Below are 19,438 nucleotides of genomic sequence, written 5' to 3' on the forward strand. Positions count from 1 at the left end.
ACGATCTCGCGGTCCGTGAGTTCGAGCCCCGCGTCAGGCTCTGGGCTGATGGCTCGGAGCCTGTTTCCGATTTTGTGTCTCTCTCTCTCTCTGCCCCTCCCCCGTTCATGCTCTGTCTCTCTCTGTCCCAAAAATAAATAAAAAACGTTGAAAAAATAAAAATCTGAGGGATCCCTTCACAAATTAGGAAACAGCCAGAGAAATAAAGTAATATACTGAAGATCATACATTGAGTTAGTAAGGCACTGCGATACAAAATATTCTTTCAAACTTTTAATTAAGTATTCTCTTAATTATACCACTCTTTCTTTACTGCTTAAAAATGTTACTCCATCTGTCAGCTTTCAAAAAGTTCACACACTAAATTCTTTTTTAAACAAATATAACTTAAACCTCTCTTAATCCTGGTTTAGTGTCATCACAAAATCCTTTTATGCATGAGGCAGTATATATACAAAAAACACAACTACAAACATGCAGAATGTATTGGCCCAAGAGATTAAAACAGGTTTTCAGTTCTTGTAGTTGACATTTTGCAGGGAGCAGAGGGAATACAATTTCACCCATAGCAATTGCACATCTGTGTTAATGAGCCATGTCATGGCACTTGACACACACATTAGAGGGATAAATGGGGGGGGGGGGGGGGGTCCCTGTACTGCCTACAAAAACAGTAGAAAGCACACGAATATGGGAGAGCAGTGGCAATTTCTTCGATACAAAGTACATAACTGAAATAATTTTTATTAAAAAGTAATTTATAGGATAATTATGGAAAATAACAACAAATGAAAAAATAATTTATAAAGGAAGCTTCTCTGAACAAAAGAACTTAATCTCTTCTATTTTACTGACAGCCATTCCTTTTCATTTAAAATAACATGAAAATTAAACTAAAAGCTAATACAGACTGGTCATCTTGTTAAGTACCACATTAATGCAGTACCATCAAAATTTTTTCAATGATCATTAGACAGTGGTATTATAAAGCACAAAGGAGTTCATTCATACAATAGGGTTAAAAATGTCTTCATTATTAAAGAGCCCTGACTTTCTGATTTAAAATAAAGGAGCTCCAGTAAAATTTCTCTTTTGTGCTTTTGTAGGAATTGGAAGCATAATGTTATAAGCAGTGAGAAGCTATATATTTTATAAATTAGTAAGTTAGGGAATATTAGTAATAATAAAGCTTCCTATAAGCACCAAGTGAAGTGGTTATTATGAATTTTCCACATCTCAGATGATCAATGCAGCCTCATCAAGGACAGATTAGCATAGCTTCTTTCTTAGTGAGGGCTCAAAGCATCAGCTCAAGAGGCATTCTTAAAGGTATGGAGGATTCAAGTTAAGATACAGAGACCTAAATCATCATGACAGAAATTATTATGCACCTTTAGATAAAATATTTGGCATCCATTAGGCATTTGTATAAAGATCTTTGCTGTTTTACAAAACTAGTTTTATAGAGAACAGAGACAATTACCAATTTCTGAAAAAAAGGGCAAGCTTCAGAAAATATAGTATAAACTCCTAGAACTTTGTGCCTCAATAACGTAATTAAATTTTAAGTATGAAAACAAAGACATTTTAAATTGTAAGACACAAAATAAGTGAGTCTAATGCTTAGCAAATTACCATGTAGATAAAATATGTAAAAGAGGGGTTCTGGTTAACTGGCCTTCTGATAACCATGAAGTTTTATTATTGACTTTTAAACAATTAAGACATCGTAAGTGAAGGGTGATAGAATATGCCATTCCAAAATATGCCTCTTTGCCGTAAGGATTGTTTTGAGCTAAAGTCACTTGAAAAATAGCAAATGCAGAGAGCTTTCTGTGAACTGCCCTTAACTGCCTAAAGACAAATCTTCCAAAAGAAACTCAACTGGCATAAATCCCTTCCCTGGGAATTTCATCAACTAGTTAAGACTGACTGTTATCACAGGAAAGGAGACCGATGGAGCAGAATCCGGAGTCCAGAAATAAACCCCAGCATATACAGTCAACTATGAGCTTAATTCATAGAGAAGAATGGTGGTTGCCAGGGGCTAGAGGAAATAGGGAGATGTTAGTCAAAGGATACAAACCTCCGGTTATAAGATGAGTAAGTTCTAGGAATCTAGTGTACAGCATGGTGAGTATAGTTAACAGCACTGTCATATATTTACATACCTGAAAAGTTGCTAAGAGAGCAAATCTTAAACATTCTCACCACAAAAAAGAAATGATAATTATGTGACATGTTGGAGGTATTACCTAAACCATGGTGGTAATCATTTTCCAATATATATCAAATCAATACACTGTACCTCTTAAACTTATATCTCAATTGTATGTCAATAAATTGAACAAGAAAAAAGAAAAAACAAAGAACCAAAACACTTTATCATAAAACAATCAATGGTCTCATCAAAGTTTGTGATCCTGGTAATTATTCAACTGTCATATGCATAGGATAACTAAGAAGCATGTTGATAACAAGGCTATTCCTATATCAACAATATACTTCTGATAACTGCTGTAAAATTCTGTACAGGAGAGGGGTGCCTGGGTGGCTCAGGTATGATCTCACAGTCCGTGATACCAAGCCCCATGTTGGGCTCTGTGCAGACAGTGCAGAGCCTGCTTGGGACTCTCTCTCTCCCTCTTTCTCTGTCCCTCCCCTGATCGTGCACGTGCTCGCTCTCGCTCTCTCTCTCTCTCTCTCCCCCCCACTCTGAAAAGAAATACTTTAAAAAAAGAGAAATATTTAAAATTCTGTAGACAAGAAATTTTTATATATTTCCTTTACTACTTAGCAGACATTCTCCACAAGAACTAGTTTCCATGTTATATGTAATGTGAAATGTAAGAGCTGAGCTCTTTACACTTTGAGTCTCCATCTGTTTCCAAAACCATCTTTCCTACCAAGACTAATATCATTCAAAGACATAGCAATTCTAAAGATAAAAGAGATGGGAGTGGTACATGGATGACACTCTATTTTTAATTGGGTTTCTAGCCTTCCTTTCATCAACTAATAACTGCAGAGACTTGGTATCAACCTGAGCTAGATCAAGTAGAAAGGAAAGGTGGGTTTCGGCAGTGTATTAATTTCAATAATATTTTTAAAACAATATTTTAGATTTTACATTTTTACATTTTAATAAGATTTTATAACTTTTTATTTTTGTATTTTAAATAACATTCTTTTTAAAAAATAGTCTCTTAAATTCACTTAAAAAGATTTTTACCTATATAATTATTACAGTTTTGCATTTGCTAACAGAGAAGTTGGGGAAAAAATAGTCATTTTATATCAAAAGATACATCTATACAAAATGGATCATGTACTGGTTTAAGTTTCCATTAAAAACAAATTTTTAAAACACATCAGTAGCTTTTGCTTACTCTTTGTAATTTTTTTCCTTCCTTTTTTACCTTTTAGGTGCTAGACTAAATAGACTCCACATTATTCACCATTAAAGATCCCTACTGCTGGCCTCACCTCTAAGGGGTATATTTGCAAATTTAATAACTAGATCATCAAAAAAAAGTAATGGAAACAAATGGATTAGTGGCTTAAGTTTAATAATTTCACACAAATTCTGAGAAAACTGAGCAGTCTTTTTTTTTTCGTATTTAAATAAAAAGGTAAATAATCCAGAAAAAATTTTTGAGAATTTATATTGTGATTTTTATGTATATACTGTAGAGGAGAAAAATAATTTTCCCTCTATTCTTCTAAGTTCTCAGCTGAGGCTCCTGTAACAAAAGACAGATAACAGGAGAAAAACAAACAAATTTATTAACTTGTATCTCTCACATATACATGGCAAACATGAGTAACTCAAAGAGATGGCTTAGACTGCAGGCTTAAATGCCACCTTCAGCTAAAAACAAAGTAAGAAGAGTATGAGGGAGGCCAGTTACGAGGAAGTGACCAGGAGAATCATGGTAAACAAGTGTAAGGTTTGTTATGCAGATACATGTCCCTGTCTTCTCCATTTTTAATATTCTCTTGTGAGTTGGAGTCATCATTTTCTTGGTACAGAGAAGGAAATACTCTTACAAATGGAGATTTCCTTTATAAATATAAATTTCCCTTGTAAAATGGTTACTTCTACTCTGTCTTCAGAGCTTCTCCTGTGTCTGCTGTTTATCAAAATAATTAGCTCAAAATAATCCTTATGCCAGAGGTGTATTTTGGGGTGGCATATTCTGGTCTCCTACAATACAAAATTACAACATCCAGGCAAACTTCTGACCAGGCAATCCCTTTAAAATTATAACATGTCTGTTGTCTTCCATTTATTAAAAGAGTAAACACCCCTTGTATTCTTTTACATATTTTTAAAGGTCAATGATTTAAAAAACAATGACTGGGTAGGTAGGTAGGTAGATTTTCTTTCAAGTGAACAAGTAAATGGAAGACTTTATTATCATTCACCAAGAAAATAAAAGAGTAAAGATCCCATGAAATTAGTGTTTTAACAGATCTGCTTGCTAGAGATGCAATTTCATGAGAACCTGATGCTGGATCATTGCTAACAGTAACATTTTTCTATAAAGTGTGCAACTCTGGTGCCTTCTTAGTGCACTGGATGGTGCATCAGTCTCATGGAAAATGTGCAACTCTAAAATTTTTTTTCACATTATCTAGTTTTAATTTTATGTAGTATTACTTGTTCTTTATAGTATTTTACATTTATATTAGTAAAAGATTAGACTTTCCATAATATCAAGCACATATGTAGCATAAATGTTAAACTTTTGTGGACTAATTAAAATATATTTGCATTTCTTAGAGATTGTGCAATGAATCTGTCAAGCACTATTAGGCATTAACTCGTAAACACCATCTATTCAGATGAACAATCTTAAAGCCTTTTGAATTTAGTTCTAGACTCTGGATCTGCAGTTCATCTATACTCTCTGAACCCTCACTCTACCTCATAAGGCTTATTGTGAAGCTCAAATGAGACAAGGGCTACAAAATTGAGAAATTTTATTTATCTATCCATCTATTTATTTACTTTATTTCTAAGATTTTATTTTTAAGTAAATGTCTACACCTGATGTGGAGCTTGAACTTAAAACCCCGAGATCAAGAGTCACATGCTCTACCAACTGAGCCAGCCAGGCGCCCTGAGAAATATTAACTGCTAATTTGTTGTTCAACTTTTTTAACTCCTCATTTTTTCTTTCCTTCCTATTTCTTCCTCACTACTTTGTACGAGAAGATTATGCTGCTCAAGTAAGAATGCTTTATTAAATTTTGGTAAAAAATTAGAAGTTATGTGAACAATTCCTTAAAATTTTCAGAAAGTGTTCACATTATCTTTATTAAATACATTTGCAAAGAGCATAATTAGAAGAGTTTCCAGGTAATTTTGGTAGAGATTATTCAATTCTAGTTAAGATGATTATTTTAGAATGTCCAAGAGAAAACAGTTGAGGGAGTACATATTTATAGAACTACTTTTTTTCCACTTAAAATATAGAATATAAGTTACAATGAAAGTTTAAAATGTGAATGAAAAATGAATGGAAGATAATTTTTTTAATGCATAATGCTAAAAAAGACTGACTACATCTAACATATAAATAACCTAAATTTGGACATTCTGTTAAAATTTAAAAAAAAAATTTTATTACGTTTATTTATTTTTGAGAGGCAGAGAGAGACAGAACATGAGTCGGGGAGGGGCAGAGAGAGAGGGAGACAGAATCAGAAGCAGACTCCAGGTCCTGAACTGTCAGCACAGGGCCCAATGTGGGGCTCAAACTCACGAACCATGAGATCATGACCTAAGCCGAAGCCGGATACTCAACCCACTGAGCCACCCAGGCGCCCCTCTGATAAAATTTTTAAATGTATTTTTGAATAGGTATTAAACGCATATGGCATAAAATCTAAAGGGTACAAATATAAGTACAATGAAAACCAAGTCTTCTTAGTTTCCTAATTCCTCAAAAGATGTCATACTTCTCTGCACCTTGCTTCTTTCACCTGACCATATGTCTTGGCCAAAGTTTAATTAGGAGGTAAGCATTTCACTTGTTGTTCAAAAGAAGTTTACTTAAGGAATATTTACAATATAGGATGGGTCACAGGAAAACAAAGGTATCCTAAGAATTTATTCTAAAAAGTTTTATAACTACCATATTAAGTAAATATGCAACAAAATGTTTTCTTTCTTTTTTAATTAACTGGAGAAGAAAGCTGCTTTGCATTAGTGAAGTCTTTGTCACAAAATATCTTTTTTTGTTACAAAATATCTTTTAAACAAAAGATGCTTTGCCCCTCAAGTATAAAAGTTAAGTCATACCATTCAAAAGAATTGAAATCCAATACGTATCCCATTTACTCTAATTAATTTTAAATTACTTATAATTAGCATATTTTTTATATTAATGGATTTTTTAAGGTTTTAAGAATACTTAAAAACAATTCTCCTATATAGGTTAAGTAAACTCTGTTCAATCATTTTGAATACCAACTGTATACAAATTCTGTTCAATCATATTTATACTAGAAATTTTTACACTAAAAAAGTAAAGCTTTTGCTTTTAAAAAAGGCTGTCAGCCAAGTCTCTGTTCAAATTACCATAAAATCTGAATTAACAGAGACAAAGTTAAGAGAGTCAATAAAAAGGAAAAAAACTTAGCAGGGGTCTTTTTGCCATTTACAGTTTTTCTCATATGAACTAAACAAAAAGACAAGTCCTTAGAAAAGTTAAACTCATTAATGACTTACATAAAGGTACACAGATTTTAAATCCTATGGATTTCCCCTGCCCATGCCCTACTTTGTGTTTTCTCTGCTTCTTGCCTAAACTATTATAATAACTTGCTCACTGGTCTCTCTCTTCCTCTTCCAATGGGATTCCATAAAAAGAAAAAATAAAGGGTCTTTGTAGTAAAAACAAAAAAAAAAAGCTACAGATAGTGACTGTACTTACCATGGTGAGCACTGAGTAATGTATAGAATTGTCGAATCACTAAGTTGCACCCCTGAAACTAACATAACATTGTAGGTCAACTATACTTCAATAATAATTTTTTAATGAAATAAAGAAAACAAAACAAAAACAGCTTGGAAAGTCCTAGGTTAAATGTTAAAAAAAAATTTTTAACCTATAGTAGTCCTTACTGCCTTTAATATTCCATGTGTATTGTGAATGCCCAACATACTATAGTATATAACCATTTCTTAATGTACTGGTGATAAACTACTGCGTCAGTCAAGGTCCTACTTTCCTTTTCCAACTTTATCTCCCATTGTGCTTCCAGACCCTGGAACGCTACAACTCTGACGCCTCTGTCTGTGGTGCCTCACCCTCTGCAGTGTCCTTCCTGTCATCTCTACTTCTTGAAATCACGCCTAGCCATAAAGGAATAGGATGAAAAGGTACCTACTCTAAGAAGTCATTTCAAATTCTCCCCAATGTATTTTCTATATCCCCCAAGTATTCGATAGCTTTATTAAAGCATTTATTTATCTACCTTAGGGTTATCCTGTAAATATAACTTTCTTTATCACTAAATTATAAGACATGGAAAACAAAAACTGCCTGGTACACAGTTGGTATTCAAAACACTTACAAATTGAAACAGTGGTTTTAATTTTCCCCAAGAGTGCCTGAAAATAGAACTCACTGTATTATACAAATACACATAAACCTGCAAAACTGGTAGAACAGATGTTATCACCTCCCACCACCTCCATTTGACAGATTATAATCATCATCATTATTATAGTAAACAGTTAACATTTCTTCAACATTAACTATGTGCCAGCTACCCAGCTAAGTTCTTTACATAATTTTTTTCACTTAATCCTAAAAACAATCATATAAGGTAGGTTCCCATTATTGCCCCCAACTTACCCCCAAATCAGATGAAGAAACTGAAGCTCCAAGGGGTGAAGTTACATGCCCAAGGTCTGACTGCCAGTCAGTTAGGGTTAGCAAGTGGCAGAGCTTAGCGTGAAGTCCAGCTCTGACTACTAAGCTCATCCTGTTAACTGCTACACTTTTCTGCCTTTCAATATTTGCCCAAGTAATTCCCACTAATAAACCATGATGCTAATTGCAGTTCATTTAAACTTGGTAATAAAAAGTATTATCTAGCTTCAAAGATCTCAAAATTCACTAAAATAAAATCTGACATCTATACTGTTGAACCATAACTGCAACATGAAAATGAAAGAATTACTTACTTGCACAATTTGCCTTCTGCCATGTGGAGTTAAAAAACTCAGACAGAATCACAACTATCTGCATTCTATCTGCCATTAAGAGGCTTCTGGCACAACTATGACTCTCTGACGTATTCTGTAACAACAACAAAAAGGTAGAAAAATATAATCTGAGTACTTTTAGACTTCCTAAACAACAACATAAGGCAAAAGTTCTCATAAAAATAATTAAAGGATTAGAAGCATTTTAACTGTTTGATATAAGCAAATAATGACATAATTAATAACCATAATAAAAGCAGCTAATATTTACTGGTACCAGGTTCACTAGCAAGGGAAGAAAATCTTTGCTTCTTAAATAAATATTTGCTTCTATTAAACAATCTCAACCATTTAGGGCCAAATTGTGTCTTGTTTCTTGCTTTTTACACATAGGAAAAAATTCCGGAAGGCTTTCATCAAAATGTAGCACTGGCATTATCTCTGAATAATGGAAATATGGTGATTTTTATTTTCTTTTTTGCCTCATTTACGCTGCCTAAATTTTTCTACAATGAACATATATTATTTACATAATTTCTTTAATCTCAGTAAATGATCACACATTTGAGTTTTATCTTCTGGGCAACTTTTGGTGCAAAAATCTTATAATCCACAAGACAATGTGACACATCCAATTTGTACCCAAATAGTTTATACCCAGATAGAATGAATATGCTTTCCACAGGTCATCTGAATAATAAAACTCACACTATGCAAATAAATAAATCCAAGTCCCTAAACTATTTGATCCTTATCTATTCCTTTTCCCCTTTGTCCCAAGAAAGGAATTAAGTCATGCTGACCCTTCATTCTTTCAAAGCTATTTAACTCCTACTACTTACCAGGCACTGTAAGAATCCTGGAGTTTTGAGAACACAGAAAGTGTAAGGGAATGCCATAAACACTGGGACTTCAAGAACCTCCCCAGATTAACTACCAAGTCTTGTCAAGACTACATTCTACATGGCTCTGAAATCTGTCCATTTCTCCCCATCACAATGGTCTAGCCACCATTTACCACATCACTGCAAGAGTCTCTTAATTCACCTCTCCACACCTGCTCTTCCCCTACCCTCCTCAGTCTGTTTCCTCCACTTTCTCTCATGTAACCAGGATGGTTAATGTACGAATCTCATCGTGTCATTCTACAGAATTAAACCTCTCAGTAACATCGCACTGCTTCAACATCAAAGTCTAACCCTTAAACATACTCCCACCAGGCCCATATGACCTGGTACCTGCCTACTTCTTCAGGCTCAGGTCACAGGTGTCCTTCTGGCTCATAGTACTTTGAGTTCTTTCTAGTGCTCAAACACACCAGACTCAGTCTTCACACCTGTTACTTCTTTTGGACGTATACCTTCTCTTCCCCGCCCCACACCCTCCCAGATTTTAGGTATCAGCTTTAACCGCTGACCACTCTACCTATCACCAGCCCTAGTCAAGATCAGCTCCCTTGTTATATGCTTTGGTAGCATCTGGGTTTTTTTTTTTTTTTACTTGGCAACACTTATCACACCTGAATTAAGTAATTACTTATATTATAATATAGTTAATGCCTGTTTTCCCTACCAGACTACAAGGTCTGCTCATTCACAGCTATATCCCTAGTAACTACCACTGGCCTGTATATAATACTCAATAATTTTCTTGAATGAATGCATTAGAAGCATTATTTTCTGATTGCTAATGAAAGATACAGATTATTATGTTATTCTATGTTGATTCTCCCCCTATATTCTTAAGAATTTGTGTATTAATCTATACGGAAAAAAAGTATGTTGACCACTTCCAGATACATACCCCTAATCACTAGCACCTTCATAAATACATATACATATCTATCCATATCTATATCTATGTACACTTTAGACAAACCAAGTAGAATGAGATAGAGCTAAGCAATTCAGAGTTTGGGGGGGGGGGGGGGGGCAAAGCATCCTGGCAACTTCTCTGAGGATGCTGAACAGCTCAATGAAACCACCATCCATTTAAATTAAAAGAAAAAAAAATACTGACTGTAAGGAAGAGGGAATCAGTTCTGTATTCTTTACCTTCAGATAATAAAACCATATGCAGGCCTTGTCTCAATAATTCTAAGAGGAACTGATAAGAAAACAATTCTTATCAGACAATTCTATTATAGTTAAATGAATTAGCTTGCTGTACCAGAGAAACAGCTTGCTAATTTCTACCTTAGATTCTTTTTCTCCTTGTTATACTCCCCTCCTCTCTCAATCAACCCATGGACATGGATTTGGCCTAAAGAGATGATAAAGGATATCTCGTTCAAAATTCAGCTCATAGGTTTTCTCTGATTAATGCCCCCTTGCTCTGTTCCCTCCTTTAATTCAGTATCTCCTTCACCCTTCTGCTGTAAATTGCTATTGTATGAATTATAACATTCACATTGATGATTTTTTTTTCCTTTTTTCTTTTTCACAAAAGAGGTTTATCTCTCCAACTGATAGTTTGGAGCTTGGGCCTTATCCTTCTTTTCCTCCTGTATCGTTTTACCAGCCCAATATTTAAAAATACCATGTCCCAAATTAAACTCATTTAAATGAAAGACTGAGTTTATGTGAGTCAAAGAAAATACATTACTCTTGAGAAATACCCCCTCCGTGCCCGCCCCCCCCCCCCCACAGAAAGGACAACTGATTCCTTCCAGTTCACTCATAAGAAACTCAGAACACTTTTTTTCCAGAAGTTCATTATTACACATGATGATTCAATTCCAGAACCAATCCAAGGAAGCCTATAAAATCCATGAAGTGGGGTGCCTGGGTGGCTCAGTCGGTTAAGCGTCTGACCTCAGCTCAGGTCATGATCTCACAGTTTGTGAGTTCAAGCCCTGCGTCAGGTTCTGTGCTGACAGCTGGAGCCTGGAGGCTGTTTCTGTTCTGTCTCTCTGTCTCTGTCTCTGTCTCTCTCTCTCTGCCCCTCCACCGCTCATGCGTGCTCTCTCTCTCTCAAAAATAAATAAACATTAAAATCCATGAAGTAACTCAGAACTGTAAAAATCATGCTTCTGAGCTAGCAAAGCACATCTAGCTCCACTGAGGAAAGGGAAAGAGGTCAAGGTCTAGGATGTTAGGAATTCCAGACTGGGTAAAGGGTTTTTCTGCCTTTTTAAATCTCTTTACTCTCTTCCTTTCACACAAGGATGAGGTGAGTCCGGTGCCCAGATCCACTGGTAGAATCTGAGAGGCACCTAATTAAAAAAAAAAAAAAAAAAAGAATCTGAGAGGCACGGATGAAAGGAAGGAAGTTTCTGCCATCCCCTACCTGAGGAAGTCTCTCTTGGGCAGTGAGGAATTCATGTGGAAATTCATACACAGAATGGGTGATGGGTACCACTAGAGTTTGGGGTAATTTTTTAACTTTTTCTTAATTCCACTGTATCTACACAAATGAGGAAAGCATTTGCTCCCTCAAAAGATCCAAGCTTTGCATCATGATTCAGTCATGTTGGCCACAAAACTCACTTAATTGCTCAAAACAGATATGATGTCATATCATACCTTGCTATCGTGACAGGGACGAGTCTTGGGTGCTATATTTTAAAATCATAGGAATATAGATAGATGGATAGATATCCACCTTGTTACACCTAACAGAAGTATGCCTGAAAAATAGTGAAGCCTAAGTTTAAGCTATGTTAAAATTAAACACAAATGGAGACCAGACTTGAATATTCCCTGATCAGGCAAAGCCAGTTTAGTCACACAAACAAAAACTTAATTTAGCTTACTTTGCAAGACAAGTGAAGCTATCTTGACCTGGGCTACTTCTTGCTTATCCCTTTGAAAATCATAAGCCAGACTTAAACTGTTCTCCCAAATTGATATGAGGTAACCACTAACCAATTCTCTTTCAGAAAATTCCTATGAAAAATAAAAAGAAAATTCCTATATTGTAACCAACGCTGTGAAGAATTAACAGTCACCATTCTATACTATGTAAACTGCTTTATAATAGTGTATCTCTGAGCCTCATTCCATGTTTTGGTTTGAGTGCTTCCAGTTCATACTGTCTTTTTTGGTGTGTGCACAATAAATTTTACTAATTACTACTTTGGTGATTCCTTGGTTTTAATTGTTTTTTTCCAAACTTGACAACTACCTTTACAGGAAGATTGACCTCATATTTATTTAATGCAAATAAATTTCCTATATATGTTTAAAAAAAAAGATTTACCTTAAGGAATATCAGGCTGACTTAAAGCAGGATGCAATTCTATATAAGTTTTTGTCAAATCAACTATGATTGATGAAATAATTCCTATCACATTTTCGTGAGACTACTTGTCCCCTCAATACAAGAGGAACTTTCCCCCTCCACAACCCTAATGTCATTCCTCATGTTTTTCCTTTACAAGGCATATCCGGCCCACACCTCATGACTCCTACCAGCCCTGACACTCTTATCCTTTCCTACTCTAGACCCTATAAAATTTCTTATTAGTTAGGAACACGTATTCTTTCTCTTTCTTTCTTCCTTCCTTCCTCTTTTCTATTAAACCCTTCACAGGACCTACCACATGACCAGAAAAGCACTAAGGGTATCAAGAATGGAGGGTAGATATATCATTTCCTAAAATTTTAACTCCCATTTACTGAGAACTATTACTATGTGCTAGTTTTCTAAGAGCTCCTTTCATCTTACAGATAAGAATACAGACAGAGAATGTAAGTAATTTGCTCAGAGTATACGGCTAAAAGATGAACCTTCATATGTCAGCTCTTGTAATTCTTGTAACAGTCACAACAGGCGGCTGTTTTTTTCCATCTTACCGAGGGGTCTATACTGAGTCTAATACTAAGTCTATACTACATAAATCCATACTAAGACTATAAATAATTAATCCAAGACCAAGCTGCTATAAAGTGGTGCATCTGATATTTTCTGGCTACCAAGCTCAATCTTCCTAACCACTGCCATACTAGAGTTTCTCCACTCTACGTGGAGTTTCAGGAAAGGGTCCTTTCTGGGAACACCAAGTAGAGATGGGAAGAAGCTGTATTGGAGTGGGGCGAAGAGGGTAAAGGAGGGAAGGGAAAGGAAAAGTAGGGTTAAGGGTGTAGGAGACCCAAGAAAAACCATACCTATCTGCAAATATGTACCAAGCTGCCCAACAGCAGCTACGGAGGCAAAAATCGAAACTCCAAGCCCTATAATGCCACCCACTTTTCTGATGCCCCCAACTCCACAATCCCAGTCCAACCCTTTTTTCTTACAAACAGGAAAACTGAGCGCCCCCCCCCCCCCCGCCTCGAGTTACCATCATTACATCCTCCTTTCCCAACCCTCCACGCCGGAGGTCCAGGGGGTGCTCCGCTACCCACCCCCACGGCTCGACTGATGTTGTCCATCTTGTTCGCGACCTGTTGGAAGAGGGGATAGCAGGTCTGACAGAGGCGCACCGGCCGGGCGCTGCGCACTAAGCACCCGGTCAGCTCTGCGCTGCTGTTGGCGAAGTCCAGTAACAGCTCCCGACACTCGGGATCCAGATCCGGCAGGTCCGGGGGTAACGACAGTGGCCCCAGCCTTCCGCCCTGCAGCAGGGTCAGGGACAAGTCCTCCACCTCCAGCAACTGCTGCTCCGACAGGAGGTCGTGGAGGACCCTGTGGGGGCTGCTGACCACGGCGATCGCTCCCAGAACCAGCCCCGACCACAGAAGCGGCACCAGCAGCAGCCGCCGCAAAAGCAACGACCTCCGCCACGCGACTGGCGCGTCTAGCTCCATCGCGGGGTCCGCAAACCCCAAAGCACTCAACCCGCCTCTCCCCCGCGAGCCGGCGCAGCTGACGGCCGTCGCTTCCGGCTTCCTTGGGCGCAGGCCGCGAGCTGGGTCACGAGGCGCGCGCGTCATGGCCCGCCCCGGCGCGCGGCGCCCCGCCCCATTGGCTGCCGAGAGCCGCGCGCGCGCTCGTGCAGAAGCGCGCGCACAAAGGCAGGTTCGCGCTCCTGGTCGGCTACAAGCACCTGACGGAGGGGATGCGAGACCGAGGGTGGCGTCAGGCTGTGGACCGCAGAGCAGAGGCTCCCCACCCTGTGAATACAGGCGTCCAGCGCTTTGAACAACTGAATCACGGGGGTCTTGGCCCTCTGTCGCCCACCGCTTTGGGATTCCCTGCGTTCTAGAAGTCTGAGGAGTTACTTCACACAGCAGAAAGAGGGACGGCCTCCGCCGTGAGAATTACGTGAGTTCCCCGAGAAAGCCTTCCGGCAGGTGCCTTTGCAGGTTTTTGCTTGGTGGTTTCTTAGCACAATTTCCTCCCTCATCCTATTTGGAAGGAGTAATAACGTCTGTTAATTATTTTGGGTAGGGGAGCCCAGTGGCTTCCGAGCTTTTTTTTCCTTTTAACTTCAAAGTGTCAACATCAGCGTTGTCCAAAAGCCTTTCTGCGATAATGGAACAATTCTATATCTGCATTTTCTAATACGGTAGCCACTAGCCACTTGTGGCTGCTGAGCGATTGTGACTTAGCTACGGCGACCGAGGAAATTAATTTTTCATTGAACTTAATTTAAATGTAAATAGTCCCATGCGGCTAGCGGTGCCGTGTTGGAGAGCGCAGGTCCAAGTTCTCTCCCAGTGTAAGCCTGGTCCTAGGGTGGCTAACGTCAGGGTTTGCTTGGTACTTGGAGGGGTTCGCGAGGTGCAGCACAAACCTGCAGCCAGGGCAAAAACCTGGGAAGTCCTGGGCAAACCCCGTAACTGCAAGCTCCCGATTTCTGACATGCCCGAGGCCATGGGAGAGGCCACTCCAAGGAGCGCGGCGATACCACTGCTGGGCTGCAGGATGTAAGCTAATGACCTGGAAAACGGTTTTCTGACAACTATCTGACGAACACGTGTGGTAGAAAAAATATTTCCTGGTGTTTTGTATCGTCCTGCTTTCATTTCTGCCTTGCAAAATTGCAGGGCTACTGTACTAGCTCCCATTCCGCTTATAGTGTTAATTTATGTTTCTGAGCATTCTTAAAGTTTTTAGCCAGTCTGTTCGGTTATTGTTTTGTATTTCTAAATTTGCTAGATGGCTAAATTTGCTAGATGGCTAAATTTTGCTCCATTTTCTTTAGCGAGAAACTGAATTAGTAGGAAATTTGACTTATGTAATGATAAATGTATTTCCAGAGAAATAAGAAGAGAAAAAATGTTGTCTTAATTTTCTCAAATGTTATCCTGTCACGTTTAGGTCTTTCTGTGTATTTCTGTTTCTATGTATCTAAGAGTTCTTTCAGGCATCATCATGAGTAAATTGTTTAAACTCTGAAAAGTAATGTAGCACAATCAACAGCATGACAAAGGCACATACTCTCTGACCCAACAAGTCCACTTCTAGGAATTTATTTTAAACATATACTAACCTTGTATAGACACCATGACTAACTGCAGTATTGTTTGTAATAGTTAAAAAAAAAAAAAGGCTTGGGGCGCCTGGGTGGCGCAGTCGGTTAAGCGTCCGACTTCAGCCAGGTCATGATCTTGCGGTCTGTGAGTTCAAGCCCCGCGTCGGGCTCTGGGCTGATGGCTCAGAGCCTGGAGCCTGTTTCCGATTCTGTGTCTCCCTCTCTCTCTGCCCCTCCCCCGTTCATGCTCTGTCTCTCTCTGTCCCAAAAATAAATAAACGTTGAAAAAAAAAAAAGGCTAAAAGAGAATGTGAAAGAAATCACGTTTTCCCCTTCCTTCCTGGAACAAAGGGTGTCAGAGAACAGGTAAGAAGAGGAGGACAGGGGTGCCCTGCTGGCTCAGTGGGTAGAGTGTGGGACTCTTGATCTTGGGGTTGTCAGTTTGAGTCCCATGACGGGTGTAGAGATTTTTTTTTTAATCTTAAAATAAAAGAAGAAGAAGAGGAAGAGGGCATTAGAGGATAAGGAGAAAGCATCAGCCTGATACAGGTATTGGATCATGAGTAGAGTAAGAAGAGGGGCGCCTGGGTGGCTCAGTCGGTTAAGCATCCGACTTCAGCTCAGGTCACGACCTGGGTGGCTCAGTCGGTTAAGCGTCCGACTTCAGCTCAGGTCACGATCCCACGGTCCATGAGTTCGAGCCCCGCATCGGGCTCTGTGCTAACAGCTCAGAGCCTGGAGCCTGCTTCCGATTCTGTGTCTCCCTCTCTCTCTGACCCACCCCCGTTCATGCTCTGTTTCTCTCTATTTCAAAAATAAATAAACTTAAAAAAAATTTTTTTTTAAATGAGTAGGGTAAGAAGAGTTTCCATGCAGGGAAGGGGGGAGCAGTGAGTGGGAGTCTGCTTATGTTCAGAAGGATTGATCAAATAAGTAAATATATTAAGGATAATGAAGGTCCAGTTTCTCACTCTCAGAGAAGGGAGTTACAAATATGAAAAGAGAGACCAGTAGAATGAACTCTGTAGTGTTGGATTAGAATTAGCAATATCAGTGACTGGACATACATACAGATATAGAAATAAATATAGTTGTATATGGGCGTGTGTGTGTGTGTGTGTGTGTGTATTTTCCCTGGCTTTGTCCACTGAGAAGGCCTGGTAGCAGAGGCACCCCATTAATAATAATGAGCACATACTGGGCCCAGGTGGTAGCTTCTAAATATTACTCTCCCCTAAAGGAAAACTAAGAATCCTTGGAGAAATAACTGATTCCACCACTGGGGCAGCGGAAAAACACAAGTTTAGCCTGGATCATCTTGTTGTGCCAGAAAGTAAGAAAGTGCTCAAAGAATTGATGGGGGGGGGGGGGGCGCGCCTGGGTGGCTCAGTAAGTTGAGCCTCCGACTTTGTCTCAGGTCGTGATGTCACTGTGAGTTCAAGCCCCGCATCAGGCTCTGTGCTGACAGCTCAGAGCCTGCAGCCTGCTTCAGATTCTGTGTCTCCTCCTCTCTCTGCCCCTCCCCTGCTCTGTCTCTCTGTCTCTCAATAATAAATAAATGTTAAAAAAATTAAAAAAAAAAAAAAAGAATTGATGGGGACATGAAAACAACATACAGCTTGAATAGGCTCCCCCTGGCCAAACCTGGGACACTTTGAGCATCAAAATAATATTGGTCAACATGTAATAATCCATTGAATAAAACAGGAAACCGCAAGCCTATATTGATACATTTTTTTAGGTTTTATTTATTTTTGAGAGAGAGAGAGAGAGGGGGAGAGAGAGCATCCCAAACAGGCTCTGCACTGTGAGTGCAGAGCCCAACTCGGGGCTTGAACCCACGAAATATGAGATCATGACCTGAGCCAAAACTGAGAGTTGGATGCTCAATCGACTGAGCCATCCAGGTGCCCCGCCTATATTAATGTATTTAAATGAATGAATAAATTGAATATTTAATAAGGAATACGATATTTACATATTTTAAAAGTTCCTCCCCCCAAAATACTTATTAATTACAAATGGAAAAAAAATGATAAATTTATAGTGGAGAAGTCTGTCAGATCCCACATTAATCAAATGGTCAACATGAATATCATCCAATTGGATAAATAGAAATTGTATGCCACCTGATGGAATGTAGTTAGAAGATCACAACATCACTTCTGTTATATTCCTGCCGAAGATACATGACATGATGCTAATATGAGAAAGCATCAGACAAATCAAATTAAGGTTCACTCTGTAAAATAGCTAGCTTGTAATCTTCAGAAGTGTATGGCTATAAGAGTCAGGGAAAGATTGAGGGACTGCACCTGACATAAAGGACATTATTGGAAAACTAGTGAAATTTGAGTAGAGTCCGATAATTAGATGGTAGTAATGTATAATGTTCCTGATTTTGATAATTATATTGTGTCCATGTAAGAAAATATTTTTATTTGTAGAATATGTATATAGAAAAGCATTCAAGAGTAATCGGATATTAGGTCAGCAACTTACTTAAGTATTCTGCTGGGTGGGACAGAGTTGTAGGGAGGTTATTGTAAACAGACTTTCAGACTTTTAGCTTCAGTTTACATTTTCAAAGATACCTCAGATCCTGTATCTCCCATGTTTCTTGAGAATTCTATAATGTAATTCACTTGCTTTTTTTCCACTGTAGGCTTAGGATTCAACTATTCCAGTTCTGCTAAATCAGTTGTCATTAGTCCAGTTGCTTTCCAGCTTCCAGTAGTCTTATTTTGTTTTCTCTCCTCCTGCTCTCTATGTCTTTGTGTGTCAAAAATCTTTTTACTGTCATTTTGGTGGGATTTCAGGAAGAAGCAGATCTAATCATGTATTCAACTTGCTATCTTAAATGGCAGTTTCCTCTGTTTTACTTCACTCTTTAGTAAAGTAATTAGAGTGTGTCTTATGCCCCCCACCTTCACCCATTAGCTGATAACCTCATGGAGAATATGAACTGTGTCCTGTTTATATTTGTATACTCAAGTACTGGCCTTAGTAAAGTACTCAGTACACTTGTTACATTGAATTTACGTTGTAATTCAAATGTACATCTGCTTTAAATGGTTTTTCCATTGATACATCAGTAGAAACTTATACTTCTATTTTCCAAATTCTCTAATATGCAAAAAAAAAAACCCACAATAAGTTAACTCCTAATGCCCATAAACTTTGCATACCTGACTGGAATGACCTGAACACATGGAACATGTAAATCATATTCATTCATTACACTTTGCAAAGAGTCTCATGTATTCACTCTGGTGACCAATCTCATTTCCAAATCTCCAACCCCGAAATAGAGTACTTTATAGCCTCTGCATTGGGGTATTTTTATTTTTTTATTTTTTTTTTAAATTTTTTTAACGTTTTATTTATTTTTGAGACAGAGAGAGACAGAGCATGAATGGGGGAGGGTCAGAGAGAGGGAGACACAGAATCTGAAACAGGCTTCAGGCTCTGAGCTGTCAGCACAGAGCCCGACGCGGGGCTCGAACTCACAGACCGTGAGATCATGACCTGAGCTGAAGTCGGCCGCTTAACCGACTGAGACACCCAGGCGCCCCGACATTGGGGTATTTTTAAAACAATGAAGTTTAATCGCATTTACCTGACAGACTATCTGGTTATAGATGCATATTTCTCTTAGATGAATTTTATTAGAACTTTAACTTTGTATCAATATATTTTTAAATAAATATCTCCTCAATAAAGAAATGAATAGAGGGGTGCCTGGGTAGCTTAGTCTGTTAAGCGTCCAACCCTTGTTTTTGGCTCAGGTCATGATTTCACAGCTCATGAGATCAAGCCCTATGTTGGGCTCTGTGCTGACAGCACACAGCCTA

At 38.4% G+C, this 19,438-nt stretch overlaps 1 protein-coding gene across 1 annotated transcript in view; it reads right to left on the bottom strand.

The window, feature by feature from the left end:
* Window positions 1-14,115, bottom strand: part of OSTM1 (osteoclastogenesis associated transmembrane protein 1) — a 42,148-nt gene extending 28,033 nt beyond the window's left edge. Inside the window, exons 1-2 of the mRNA XM_003986433.6 lie at window positions 13,573-14,115; window positions 8,204-8,318 (exon numbers count right to left, since the gene is read on the bottom strand). Coding sequence (XP_003986482.3) covers window positions 8,204-8,318; window positions 13,573-14,100 — 643 coding nt within the window. The 5' untranslated portion in view covers window positions 14,101-14,115. The remainder of the gene's footprint in view (window positions 1-8,203; window positions 8,319-13,572) is intronic.
* Between the last annotated feature and the right edge of the window lie 5,323 nt (window positions 14,116-19,438).

The sequence above is a fragment of the Felis catus genome, chromosome B2, assembly GCF_018350175.1.
Source record: "Felis catus isolate Fca126 chromosome B2, F.catus_Fca126_mat1.0, whole genome shotgun sequence".
NCBI lineage: Eukaryota > Metazoa > Chordata > Mammalia > Carnivora > Felidae > Felis > Felis catus.